The sequence below is a fragment of the Portunus trituberculatus genome, chromosome 46 (assembly GCF_017591435.1).
Source record: "Portunus trituberculatus isolate SZX2019 chromosome 46, ASM1759143v1, whole genome shotgun sequence".
In the NCBI taxonomy this organism is placed as follows: domain Eukaryota; kingdom Metazoa; phylum Arthropoda; class Malacostraca; order Decapoda; family Portunidae; genus Portunus; species Portunus trituberculatus.
The window spans coordinates 21,910,800-21,926,411 of NC_059300.1; the positions used below are offsets into that span (position 1 = coordinate 21,910,800).

Consider the following 15,612-nt stretch of genomic DNA (forward strand, 5'->3'; position numbering starts at 1 on the left):
CTATCCCCATGAATGCCATAATGACTTAAAAACCAATTCAATATTTATATAAAAAACGACATAATTATGCAATTAGTGGTGAATAGCCAAACTATGAAAATAAAATAAAATATTTTCATATAGCACGACTATATACATCAAATTCATACGTAGTAATCTATATGCAATACAACACTAATAAAATCCAGCAATAATGCATATAAAAATCAAGCCTGTAGACAAACTGTTCTCTATAATCTATGTATCTCATATATGCCAAGTTGAGGCATCTTTCACATTGCCCTGATTATGAGTACTTGCAGTGATTTTACAAGTCATCACAGCAAAGAATCAACCAGACACCTCCCAGATATTCCTATTTTGTGTCATATCAGGTCATGCACATGAATTTTCCTTTGCATATTGCAGAATATGAGTCAACACATGAAATCTCACAATATTAGTTCTTAAAAATTTGAATATGTTGTTACACATATTTTTCCTTATTTTCTCCTATGTGTAAAAAGAATTTGCTCCTTCAGAAAAATTTGGAAAGAAAAAGGATACTAGTACTACTATACTGTATATGTGGTGGTGCCTCAGTATGTTAAAATGTTACTTTAAATGCAGTGAATGTATTACAACCAATTCACAGAACCCAAAGGCATAAAGATAAAATTTAGGGTTCCTGGTAAGGTCATTTCAAACTTTTAGTGCTCTTTAGTGCTCTTTCCTACCTTCCTCAAAAAGACAGATTCACTTTAGTACATATTAATCATCATGAAGTATAAAAAGGATTAAAAGTTCCAATACATGAGATATTTTTCCAGCCTTCAAGAATATACCAGTTACTCTAGACACAGAGCAATCCAGATAAGAACACTACTGACATCCATGAGAACAAACTTTCTCAACACATCCTCCATCCAGTATGTCTCAACTTTCACACTATTAATTTGTGTTCTTCACAGAGTTGATATAAAATTCAATTATAAGTTATAGGACACTCCATTTTCATTCACATATCATGTCATTCATATGCAGAAAGCAATTAATAATTATAGTTAATTTACTTATCAAACACCCATACAATGTGTCACTGGCTCCTTGCTTCCTTGGGAAGCAACAATTTACCTGTAAAAAGAGGCAAACACATTTCACAATGGGATAAATATATGAGAATATATTCCTATAATAAAAATATAACTCAATTAATTGTCTCATTCTGAGAAGTTGAAATAATAGTTTTGGCTAAAACTATTGAAACTCAGAATTATGAAAATCTGAAATTCATTTGTATTCACGTTAAAAGCTTGATTTTTGCATACAATCACCTATATAGAGTGTTGTCACACTATGCAATAAGTTTCATTCTGCACCCTACATTAAGGCAGCCCCCCTTCATCACAACTTATTGAAATAGTGATGCTGCTGTGACTTATTAGATACATTTTATTCAATTTTAACAACAGAAATTTATAATCTGAAGAACATAACTTTAAAAGAAAATATTTCTTGAGCTGCCAAATTTTTCTGACACAGAATTCATTCTTTCTTTGAGTTATAGTCAAGAACATTACTAGGCTGTTATTAATACTATCAAGTATTATGAAATATGCAATGATTATTTGGCCCAAGTCCAAGATGGTAAGAAATAAACATTTCTGACAAAAAAATCTTGTTTATACAAAAAAGTGACCAACACAAACACTCACTTGATCACATCATCAAATCTGATATTCAGCTGTTGAGATACGACATATGATATATTTTCTTATAATTGTATATTATGACAAGATATAATGATAGTCATTATTTTTCAATCACCATGTGATAATGTTTCATATAAATAAAAAGATGTCTGTTTGGGTCTCATTTCTGGGGATTTTAGTAATAATTAGTTTGATTATGTGATTAGAATTCTGTCTAATATTCATAATCACTGTTCTAGAATTGCTTTACATGATTATACTTAAATTATTATGCACAGAATGAAGACAAAGATTGTTCAGGTGGGTGGATCTTTATTGAGATGCCCATCCCAGCCCAACTGGCTTATATCTTCAAAACCATGAAGCTGATCACAATGAAATTCATAGTAGATATATAATAATAGCACAGCTCATTTAGTTTTATGTGGTACAGTTTCATCACTTCTGAAGTTGAAGGATAGCTTACAAAAAAGTGGAAAGATATCTCTCATATGGTTTCTCAATAACCACTCAGCAGATTCTGTTGAAGTTGGTATGAGTCATGCATTCTTTATGAGTGTGGGTATGTCGTATCTAAATATGCTCTTATCATGTGCAAATACTTCATAGCATTTCATGAAGATGCAATCGGTATTCAGGAATTTCTACCAATTTAAATTGAGCTCAGAAATGGAACACATATCATTAGATGCTATCAAGTGATGTGTGTCAGACCATCAACTCAAGAAGTTTTTAATAATACAAAGCTGAAGTAGATAGTTGCCTATCAAGGCGCTGCTATATCTTTTTGTGAGGATATTTTACACTGAATGTGTTGCAATGTTCATTCATCACCTATCAAAGTTGATGATATCCTATATCATATTTGGTAATATCATAATAGAATCATTCAAAGAATACACGCATGTAAACACACTGAAATACACTGCTACAACCACCAATGAATGACTGTATAACCACCAGGTCAAACTTTCTAAAAACTGTGACAATACTTCATATAGGTGATTGTAAATTTCGGTATATTTCCTGTCATTAAAACATCTGCATAAGGTTGTTTCTTAGAAAAAAAAGCAGTAACACTATTCATTTTTTTCTTAAATGTTTGTTAATTAAATATACACATGGAGTGTTACTCATGAGTCTAACTCCATTCACAAGATGGAACCAGATTATAAATGCAATTAATTTCAAGCTGCCCATGACAAAAAAATAGCAATTCCTTTCTAGACAAGGTTGTTATGCACATATTAATAAAAACAGCAAGAAAAGCAACACAAGGTATATATACTTTGTGTACTTCTGTAATGTGTTCTGGTGGCATGGAGGACAAGAGAAAAAATGGTCTGGGTTAAGTCTCCATCATCAGCTTGCCTGTGGTAAAAGTCAAGCACAGGCCACTTGCCTTGGACTGCATACATCATGTAAGCAACCACACTGCTTTCAATGTTATAACAAAATGCAGCATAATATAGGGAACATGTTAATGTGATTGCACATAAAAAAGTTTATATATTTCCAACATTCATTTTTAATATTAAGGAAGTGTATGTGCATGAGTCTCTATAAAGATTCTTATACAACAAGGATCACTGTTGTGGTTTCTCTCAGCATTGTCACATTTAACTATAATACAATCAAGTCAGAGAGTGACTAAACAAGGTTATTTACAAGGGGTTATGACATGGGATGTCCATCATTGTCACACAAAACATATGAATGCAGTTATACATGGCAAATATTGTTGCATCTTTCTGCAAAATATTACAGCTCTGCCAAAAACCCCACAATAAATATAATAAAGGCTAGTAAGATATGAACATTGTAATATATGTATGCATTCTCTATACAAGTATATCTGGTGTGCACAAAATAATTACACACAAATACACTGCAAAAACTTACCTTTCCAAGACTGGTGTTTCGGAAGCCTAGTATGTGTGTGTGTGTGTGTGTGTGTGTGTGTGTGTGTGTGTGTGTGTGTGTGTGTGTGTGTGTGTGTGTGTGTGTGTGTGTGTGTGTGTGTGTGTGTATATATATATATATATATATATATATATATATATATATATATATATATATATATATATATATATATATATATATGCACACACACATATATACATATTAAAATTTATTTCAATCTGAACATATTTTCTTTTACTGGAAGTGTGATTAATATATAAAATGAGTAGATTCCATCATCTTTTCTCTAAATATACATTTGCTTTCCTTTTCCAAATTTGAAATCTTGTATGAGTTGTATTCCATTTTTGTAAAGCCATTTTATGGCACTAAGTGGTTACTTAAATCATCACTTCTAAAGAAAGGCAATACATGTCCCTGTATTGCCCAGTATAAAAAATGCTTGGATTGCCAAAGCCATTCCTTTTGAAGTCAGAGTGAAATTGAATTAGTTATTTCTTTTTTCAATGTTTATCAGAAAAGCTTCAGAGACTTTTTGCAACAATCACTGTCAGACACAAGGTTATGCCAGTTGTACCAAAGGAGTTTTAGAAAAAACTAATTTCAAAATTATATTTTTTTCTCTGCCACTAACTCAGTTCTACACAAGACATCTTGAAGATAAATCAAGGTACTTTTGAAGATAAATCAAATGTCATTTTAAATAAAGAGATAAATCAATTTAGTTCAGTACACAACAGTACACACCACAACAGAGGTAAAGGGTCACCACAGTTTAGCAGGAACAGTTGTCACGACTAGATTGTGAGTCATTGCTGAGGTTGGTTCTGCCAGGTTGGGTTGGCTTGTGCTGGACTCCAGATTCAGCAGCATTCAAATCCAAGCTGCAATATCAAAAATTAAATTTGTGAGGCAAATACTTAATAAAAATACACTATACATAAATATTTAATTAGTGCGCAGGACAAATTCCAAATCTTAAATTTATTGATTATAAAAACTAACTTAATATTGTATGGAACAATTACTATTGTTGAAAGGCAACATATTAAAAGATGTTTGCCCAACTATAATTGTCCTGCTATCAACATTTACAGCCAAGATCATGGTTTTGTATGTCACTTTGTCAGGACAAAATTGTAGAATCCAACAAATTCTTTCTTTTCATAATTAATGTATAAGGATAAAAATTACACATCAAACTCAGTGACTGACCCAATGCTTTCAACTGCTGAAAGACTAGTTAATCACATTCCACCTTACATTACAAGCTCAGTTGATCATCACATTTTCTCAGGGTGCATATTCAATGTAATGTGTGCCATTTATCATAATTTTTACCAGCACATATAAAAATTGTTCATAAATAAAGGGAAGTCCCAATGATAAGGACAGTAAGTTCCATTTGAATTGCTTCTATAATGAATTCTCATACAACGAAACGTAGCTAACAGCAAAAAAGGGATTAGGCTCTGTGATCCTTGTCAAAGGAAAGTTTTCTAACTAGAACATATGAAATCAAATGCAACAAATGTCTATTTTAGAGAACTGTCAATAAAGCAGCATGAAACAGAAAATGGCATACAAAGAACATAATTTCATGTTAAGTAAACATATAAAATTTTCATAATTTTCACCAATGCATTGCTAACATGTTAGGGAAGGCAACTCACTCCGCAATCTCATGGCTCTTACCAATTTCTACCTTTTACTTAAAGCACTGTACAATGTACTTGTTCTGTATTGTAAATATATTTGTGAAGAAAATGACAATAAAGAGGTTTCAGAACCAGTGGTTGTCCTCAGGTGGTAGTACAATGCATGTCCCTTTGCTCTCACAGCAACATACCTGCAGTGTCATTCTATAAACAATATATTTGCAATAAGTCGATATAAAATATTTTTCTACATAATTCCTTGTTAGTAGTATAATAGACAAAATCAAACCCTCTTCATGAACAAATGTATATAAGTTGAATTTCTTGTGAATTGGCATTGAGCCTTATTTGGTCATCTCCACATTTCCCAAAGAGTACATCCTTGATCGGCAGTGTATCTATTAATCCAGTTGACAGTAAATATGAAGACAACATGTCTGTGTCACTTAAAAGTCCAAACCACACAGATCAGCTTCCTAATATATGAAAACAACAATTCTAATTAAGAATAGGCAACTCGAGTATCTGGGCGAGTGTTGCTGTCTATCCCAACCTGGGCTGGCCACCTGTTTAATGTAATAAACACATTGTGGGACAAATAATTAATACCTGCAGTAATGTCCATGCCACTATGCTTTCACATATTTCTCTCTCCTCACTCTACAGCTGTCCAGTGATATGCTTATTCTTAGCTCAATTGTTTTGCTGCTTCTTGATCTTGATGAAAGCGATGCTCAAATCCCCACAAAAATAACTATACCCATATATCATGATGTTACTGAGCAAGCTGGGTCACACTATATAGTAGTCAAAGATTTTACCCTTTTCACTGTCCAAATCAATAGATTTTTTACTTGTAGTATGCATTATTTAAGATATTGATTGCAGTATTACAAGATAATCACAAAAAAATATTTGTTTTGACTAACTTCTCCCAAATTATCCATACAGGATATTCAAAAGTAGATACAGAATGTCAACAGTAACATAATAAAAAATGTTTGTATGCCTCTGTATGCACCTGGGATTTAATACAACAATCTAGCTCATGTCAGCAGGGGACATGTGGGATTTAATACAACAATCTAGCTCATGTCAGCAGGGGACATGTAGCAGCAGTGACATCTGGTGGATTAGTTATGTAAACTCCCCATAGAGTACAAACATAAGAACAAGTAGTAAGGCCATACAAGAGGGAGTCTTAGAAACATTGAGTTCATTTAAAAAAAAAAAATTACTAGTGAGACTCAGGACAGTGAGTGGCAGGTAAGTGACAAGGAATGAGTGTAGTTCTTTTTCAATACTCACAAACTTGAGAGTATTGAAATCACATCTGAATCATTGTGCATCATCACACAGCCTAACATTTAAAGGGAAGGTGCAGAAAGGCCCACATTTTCTACTTTATAATTTTACTTGCATGGAACTAAGGCTCATATCAGTTTTTGTGCTTGTATAACAAATGGTCCTTAATTTACACATCTCATACCATCAGTTTCTTGTATAATGGGTGCTAATATAACAAGAATTCTTTTAATTTATTTTTAAAGTTAAGCAAGTAATTCAGGCACATAATATCCAAGATGATTTTATGACAGGTGTTTTCCTATATTGCTGACTTGGACAAGCAAGTAGTCACCTGCTGTTGATTGAGACACTGAGTGACATGGTGCTTGAAATTTCTAACCTATAAGGAACTGAACAAGATATAATGAAACCAATGATGAGTCGGAAATCAATGATTTAGTCACTAATGGAAAGCATAGGGATAATGTTTCAACTTTTATAACAGGCATGAAATTAAAAGACTGCCTGTAGAAAAGTTAAGAGTGCCACTCCTCACAATAAACATATCCTGCCACACGTGCCTTGTATAATAACAGTTCTGTGCTGAATGTTAATTCAACTGCCACAAGAAAACTGAAGGAATAATCTGCAAACATTCCTGCATTATCTCCATGCATAGCTACCCTAATATATATATATATATATATATATATATATATATATATATATATATATATATATATATATATATATATATATACACAGTATGTACTAGACAATTGCTCAAATAATTGGTCTAAAGAAAGGAGTCCATACAATTACCGATATTTGCAATTTGACAGAAGAGGGGCAAACGAGTGTGAAGAAGTACATGCGAAAATTTCATGAAGGAGGAAGTGATCAAATACCACAGAAAAAAACCTCGCTCTGGCAGACCATTAAGATCTCAAATCATGCTACAAACATGCTGTCTTTGTAGCTGCTGACTCTACTGTTTGTTTTAGTATGTTTGTAGCATGATTTGAGATCTTGCGTGGTCTAGCAAAATGAAGTTACTTCTGTGGTACGTTATCACTTCCTCCTTCACGAAATTTGCGTATGTACCTCTTCAGACTCGTTCACCCCATGCCAGTCAAATTGTAAATTTCTGTGATTGTATGGCCTCCTTTTTTTAAACCAATTATCTCACTCATTAAATCCTTAGATTTCAACAGTATGGCAAATAAAGCACTACTAACCACCCAAGTCATGTAATTCCAGAAGCCTGTCACATAGCAAGGCAGTGCAGACCTCACTTTACTACTGCCAGTGGCTGCTTGAGAGTTTGGTTTGTGTTTGGCCTCAAGTGGGAGAGATTCTACGATGTTATATAGAATGGTCACAAATTTTTGTCTAACTTTACTTCAACCTCATAAACACCATTCTTTTTTTGCCATAAATATGTGACCATGTACCTACATGGTCAAATATTTCTTGTCTAATATTGTATACTCATCACTCGTTTATCCGGACCTCATTTATCATGATTTCGGCTTTTCCAGACATCGCACACTCCTAGAAACGTCCAATAGATGGCGCCAGGCGGTTGTAAACAATTCCAGTTAACATTCATAAATACTGTGTATTGTCCAGATTTAAAGAGAGTTTGTGCATTTCTTAGTACCTTAAAACTCTTAATTATGCCTCCCAAGGGGTTCAAGCAAAAGCGAGTGGCCCTAACTGTGGCTCAAAAGGTGGAAGTAATTAGAAAATTAGAAAAGCTAGTGTTATGAACATTTGTGAGGAACATGGTGTGACAATGGAAACTGTATCAGACATTAAGAAATCAAAGGATACTTTATTAGAATACCCTGTGAAATACCGTGTTGATAGATCAACAAGTAAAAGCAGAAAATATGCTCCATCGTTACACACTACACTATCAAGGCAGGTGAAATTTTTAGAGGTCTCAATGTCATAGCCATATGCATGGACAGACTGTACTGTTTCATCCAGTAAGCCTCCAAAAACCTGGACCTTGGTCTTGGGCCAGAAAACCTAGAGTCCCAGGGGCTTCACCTCCTCATGCAGTGCCTCTAGAGTCATTACAAGAGCATCCACTGACTGAGCAAAGATTACTGCATCATTGGCAAAAACAAGATCTGTAATCTCAGTATTGCCAACAGATGCTCCACAATGACTTTGGTCTACAACTCTGCCTAGTACCCAGTCCATGCAAATGTTGAAAAGTGATGGAGCAAGCATGAATCCCTGCCTCACTCCTGTATTCACAGGGAAGAAGCTGAACATGCCCCCTCCACACTTCACAGCACTCACAGTCCTGGAGTAGAGGCCAGTTAATAGACCAATAATCCTTGCAGGAATCCCACAAAAGCAGAAGATCCCAGAGTGTCTCTCGAAGCATTGAATCAAACGCCTTCTTAAGATCAACATAGGCTGCAAGCACTCCTTGTCGAAACTCACGTTGATGCTCCACCAGTATGCGAAGCACTAGGATCTGGTCAATTGTTGACTTACCGGGTGTGAACCCAGACTGTTCAGGTCTCTGGTGTTTCAGCAGGTGACTGCAGATACGCATCAACAGCAAATACGCAAGCACCTTGCCTGGTGTGCTGAGCAGTGTTGTTATACCACAGTAGTTGTTGCAGTCCTGATGGTCCCCTTTCCCCTTCCAGATAGGGATGACCAATCCTTTTTTCCAGTCAGGGGGAATGGTACCTGAATGTCATACAGCAGTCAAGATAGCATGCAACCCATGGATCATGGCCTCATCCCCGACTTTGAGCAGCCCCGCATTGATGTTATAGATGGCAGCTAACCTTTCCAGCCCTCAACTTTGCCATAGGCTCTCTGACATCATCAATGTAGGGTGTAGTTTTGTCAATGGGTGGATCAGCATCCAGCATCTGTAACCCTGCAGTTTGGAGCTGTCTGCTTGGAGGATCCACTGTGAACAGCTGCTCAAAGTACTCAGCCCAACGAGCCATCTGCCCATCTGCATCCGATATGAGGTGACCATCAGCTGTTTTGATAGCGATCACCTGAGATGTAGACTTGGAGTGAAGTTGCTTCAGGGCCCAACAGAAAGGTCGGAGGTCACTTCTCAGGAGAGTTCTAGTCCTACGTGACAGAGCCCTGTACTGGTCACTGTTCCCAGTAAGTCTGGCAGTGCAACTCACCTCAATACTGTCCAGCGTCTCTACCGAGGTGAAGCCACTCAGTGACCTTTGGCTCTCCCCAACACATTCCTTGGCAGCCTCAAGAGTCTCATGTTTGAAGGTATCCCATAGTTCTACTGGGTCAATGATGGTGTCAAGCACTTCAAAACAATTGGAGACTGTCACTGCATACTCCTGCCCACATGTCAGGTCCTTCAGTTTCTCAAGATGAAAAACAAGTGTGGTCACATCTTGGAGGTTTTCTGGACTTGACATGTAGCTTGAGTGTAGCAACAAGTCTGTGATCAGTTGCAAAAAACTCAGTACTCTGAAAAACCCTGCAGTTCTGAAAGATCCTCCAAGTACTAACAAGGATATGGTCAATCTCCTTCACTACCCCTCCAATATTGCTATACCAAGTCCAGCAGTGCAGTTGGTCTCTGATACCAGGAACCTGCAATTCTCAACCTTCTGGATCTTGCAAGATTCATAGAACGTTTCCTTTTACAGTGGCCCCTCTACATACAAGATTAATTCATTCCTGGATCGAGCTCGTATCTAGAATTTCTCGTATCTCGAACGAATTTTCCCCAGAAAAAATAACTGAAAATCAATTAATCTGTTTCCGGTCTCCCAAAATCATCCAAGTTAACCATAAATGACTATAAAACACATCTTCCGATTACTAAAAATACATTCAAATAGTAATTGAACATAAAAATAAAGTAATAAGATAAATACGATGATATTAACAAAATAAAATGCGAGTTTATTATGAGCAATTACCATGGAGGAAGTCGGTGGCATCTAATGGAGGTGTATGCATGGTGGTAAAGGAGTGAGGGAGATAGGTGCGGGAGGAGTGAGGGAGCGTGAGACTGTTGACGATACATAAACACTTAAACTCTATAGCTTTTATGGCATCTTTCTGTTTCAGTATCGTACAGATCATCGATGATGACCAATTATACTGCTTTACAAGATCATTCACACGAACACCACGCTCATATTTGTCTTTTATCTCCTGTTTCATTTTGATTGACATCCTTTTTTTTTTTTTCTCAGAGGACACCTTTTCATTTCCTTTCTTAAAACTCATGGTTAGGGTCACAAAAAAAAGCCACACAAAGGAGATACCGTATTTTACAGCTTGCAAGACGCTGCATCTTGGAAGACGCACCCTAATATTTGAAAGAAATTTCTAAGAAAAAAAAATAATTCTCATACAAAAACACATTCACCATATACCCGATCCCTGAACACAAAGACATAAGAAGCAAGGAGTCTGCAAGACATTATTGTTTCAGCACTCATTACAAATTTGCTGGAGCACTCACCACAAATTTAAAACTATGTAAATAAAAACACCATAGGTAAATATGTTTGTACACACTGTGAAACAGTCCATCTTTTCCAGTTTTAGTGGCGGGCGACGGCATGTATTGGACCTATTGTTTACATTACAGAATCACTTGTCCGATCGCCGAAACCGAACGCATCAGTGCTGCAGTTCGTATTTGTTTTATTTTGCAATCGTGCTTCACAGCCTTTATCAATGTGAATATAATTCACAAATGGAGTTTTGACTCTTGCTTGAATGAGTAAGCCATTTGGATGTTCTGTTAATAAAGTATAAAGACACCTGGCATGATGTGTGTGCGTTCGTGTGCATGTATGTATGTGTTGCAATGAGACGAGGGAGCGCCCCATTTTCTCCACACGTTGAGTAGGCTGCAGGAAGGATTATGGTATTGGAAATACTTGTAACACCTAAGTACTGAGTATACATAATATAAAAGGATAAATTAAATAGTACTTAAGCTAACTTCATAATGTAATGACTCAACATACAAATCCAGGTCGCTATCGGTCAAGTGTCCAAGCTCACTTGAGGTTGGGTGTTGCCTTACAATACAACATTCGTCTTGGAAGACGCACTAGTATTTTTCAGGGTATTTTTTAGGAAAAAAGTGCGTCTTGTAAGCCATAAAATATGGTAAATGTGATAAAAACAACACACCACAAGAGCGCAGGATCAGGTCCATATGGTGAAAAACACACGTGCTGCCTAATGCTGGGAGATCTTGATCATGCGGCCACATAGCAGGAGCATCTGGAAATTCTCGTAACTTGGATTTTCTCTCGCATGTCGGTAAAGATTTTTGCTCGAAAGACATCTTGTGTCTATGTATTCACTTTCACACAACTTGGTAGGAGTGTATACTGCAACAACAGACATGAAGCCTAGACTGTGCTTCAGCCTTAGTCGCATTATACGCTCTTCAACTGGAGTAACCTTTACAATGACCGGCTGCAGTCTGCTGGAGATGCCTATGGCTACCCCCCCTTGACATGGTGACCATTGCTCATGCCAGACCAATAATAAGTAAAACCCTTGCTACTGGTCTCACCACTGCCAGGCCCCTTTGTCTCAGAGTCCCACCATATCCACCCTCAGCCTACTGAGCTAATCCGATAGAATCGGTAGATGAGGCAGTCAGTGATCCTCATTCCTCCTGCTTTATTATTTTCCAACGTTTTGCCTTACAGTAGATGGCATCTTCAGGGCCTACAACAAGTAATAACTAAGTATGAGTATATAAAATGGTCTAACAAAGACATTATCAAGAAATTAAATTAAAAACAAAATTAAAACTAATTGTGATTTTTTATAGTTTTAATTTGGTTTTTAATTTAATTTCTTGATAATGTCTTAGTTATTACTTGTTGTAGGCCCTGAAGATGCCTTCTAATGTAAGGCAAAACGTTGGAAAAATAAAAAAGCAGGAGGAATGAAGATTTCTGCTGGGTTTCCCTACCTTTCAATATATAATATATATATATATATATATATATATATATATATATATATATATATATATATATATATATATATATATATATATATATATATATATATATATATATATATATATATATATATATATATATATATATATATATATATATATATATATATATATATATATATATATATATATATATATATATATATATATATATATATATATATATATATATATATATATATATATATATATATATATATATATATATTATTCTTACACAAATTTAATTTGTTGCCTATTTTGTTGCAATATTTCTATATTTCATATTTTGTGAATGTTTATAAATGAAGATTTTATTATATTCTAAGAAATAAAGCCATTAAATATTAAAAAAAAACATGTCAATTAACAGAAATTAAAAAGTTATGTCTTCTGAAAACAACCACAAAATTATGGATGCATTGTATGAAAAAAAAAGATGAATAAAAGTAAAATAAGAAAAAAAAAAAAAATAAATAAAAAAAGCATGTACTACTGCAATGAACCATTTCAAAGGACACTTACCTGCCATCCTGGATATTCTGGTAGATCTTCTTAGCAGTCTCCAAGAAAGCTTCTTCTACATTTTCACCTCTATCAAAATACAAAGAAACAATACAATGTATAGCTTGGCAACAATATCTTGACATCAGTAAAATGGTCATATACTTTAACAAATAAAATTTCACACAATACTTGCAAACACCTTTTATCACATCATATTTAGATGAACAAGGTTCACTTCAATAGGAATGATCAATGGAACTCTGCATACTTACGTTTTTGCACTAGCTTCAACAAACATCAATCCGTTTTCCTCTGCAAACTGTTTGGCTTCTTCATATGTTACATCTCTCTGTAGCATAGAGAGAGATGATGTATTATATTCATAGTGGGATCAAGCTACAGTTAAATAAGGAATCTCTTAACTCCTTACCTCCATTCACCAAGAAATTAAATTCAATCTCTTACATAATATATCCTGACATTCTTCATGAAGTACAGTTTCAGGAACATAAAGTAAACTCTCTAAAAATCAGATCAATTGGGGAAATCCTTGTACAAATATCTGAGGATTTGATTTATACAATTTATCCAGCTGCACATGCAAAATCACTGAAACATTTGTTTACAGTAAAAAAATCTAATGAACATATTACAGATAATAACTGTATGTTACACTACACCAACCTGTAAGTCAAATTTTGAAGGTTTGAACTCTAAAACTCCAGAAAGCCCAGAACTTTGCAACTATTCTAGCTAATTAATTAATGTTGAATTTACTATTTCTAAACTAAAAAAATAAAAAATAAAAAGCCAAGGGTATGGCAACATTGCACATGTTCAGTGGCATCAGTTTGATTTTATGATTGTAGACACCCTACACTACTCATACTTTCCTATATTCCAAAATCTGCTCCAGAAGCTTCTGGAAGGTTATGGAGCATTCTGCAGTACATTATAGCAGGGTTATGATGTCACTTATGACTTATAAAAGATCACAGGTTCATCCACTTGTGGGTGGTGAGGGACAAGAAATGATGATAAACATCTCTTACAGAACTCTGCTGCCCCTATCTTTTTCTTGTCTTTATTTCAAGTGCATAAATATTTGTTGTTTTAATCATTCTAATTAATTAACATTTTTTTTTTCAGAATTTTACTACCAATTTCAGGTATATCGCTAAAGCTTTGGAAGACTTAACATTTTAGAACTCTCATGTTCTGCTGCCTTCTGAAGCTTTAGACTTTTACTTGTTTATGTAAGTTACTTCTATACTCTGTCATTAAAAATCATTCCTTTTTCATACAACTTGATCACCTTCAATTTCTCACCGATGCTAAGACTTTTCTTCTTTTCTTTCCAAGACAATGTAGAAGGCACTGCACTAGCCTTGAAAGCCATCACAAAATACAAATAGGGTAGCAAGTAACACAAGTGAAGATCGACTATTTGACCGTATGTCCGATTGATAGGACAACACAACATAAACTAACCAAGGAGCAACAAAGGACAGTGTGGGTGGCTGGTTTGGTGGGAAACTGGACCAGATGCCCACTGCATATATTGTCACCATCTGAATTAAATTAAAATAATCCAGTTGCAACACAAAATCCAGCTTATCCGATATCCGACTTATAAATATACGATTTATAGAGGATTTACTGTATTATTTTCATTTCTCTATCCTCCATAAAAATACCCACCTGTGCATCTAAATCTGCTTTATTGCCAATAAGGAATATAACTGTGTTGGGATTTGTGAGGTTACGTGCATCTGTCAACCAGGAACTGAGGTGGTTGTAGGTGGACCTCCTTGTGATGTCATAAACCATAAGGGCTCCAGCTGCCCCTCGGTAGTAGGACCTGTGAGAGAAAACCTTGGATGGAATCTAGTTTCAAGTTGAAAATGGACAAGTTTCCCACTCTAAGAAGAATAGAAAGAGAAGGATCAGTTACAGTAAAATTTCCATAAGTTGGCATAATTCAGAAGTATGAATCATTAGTAGTGGAGTATTACAAAGGATTTAGGCGTGACAACAAAATAGATAACATTGACAATATGTTTGGAAGGTTGCAGGAATCAAAAAGAAAGAAAGGATAATGTAAGAATCTTTACAATCCTCTGAAGATTTAGAAACAAGAAAATAAGAAAATGAAGAAAACATGTACCCAAGAAAAAATCAAGGGAAATGAAACAAAAACAGATTCATTATCCTTTTAAATACAAACAGATCTGACACGCTAAGAATAGAAATAGCAAGGGAAAGATAACTTTATGAATACAATGAAAAACAAATGAGCAGGGAAAAATGAAATCAAGCAAAAATGTCCAAAAAATGAATGATAAAGAATAATGTGCATAGAAACATATTTGTTGTGCTGTTTAACTATGATTAAAATAACTGAATGAGTGAAAAATATAATAAAGAAGAGCATGAGACAGACTATGAGGAGATAATAAAGATCTATAGGAAACAATAAAAGATTAAAGAAAGATATATAAATACAACAAAAGAAATTAAGGATAAACTACAATAAAGA

The 15,612-nt window shown here is 34.8% G+C and overlaps 1 protein-coding gene across 2 annotated transcripts in view; it reads right to left on the bottom strand.

Moving 5' to 3' along the window:
- Window positions 1-15,612, bottom strand: part of LOC123519841 (ras-related protein Rab-14) — a 55,789-nt gene that overhangs the window by 124 nt on the left and 40,053 nt on the right. The window contains exons 4-8 of one of the 2 annotated variants that reach the window (XM_045281413.1): window positions 14,775-14,934; window positions 13,346-13,422; window positions 13,092-13,160; window positions 4,362-4,498; window positions 1-1,113 (exon numbers count right to left, since the gene is read on the bottom strand). The exon at window positions 1-1,113 is cut by the window's left edge and continues 124 nt beyond it. In XM_045281413.1, the coding sequence (XP_045137348.1) occupies window positions 4,390-4,498; window positions 13,092-13,160; window positions 13,346-13,422; window positions 14,775-14,934 (415 nt within the window). In that variant the 3' untranslated portion in view covers window positions 1-1,113; window positions 4,362-4,389. Of the gene's footprint in view, window positions 1,114-2,768; window positions 4,499-13,091; window positions 13,161-13,345; window positions 13,423-14,774; window positions 14,935-15,612 lie in introns of those variants that run through there. The other variant, XM_045281412.1, reaches the window with a different exon arrangement.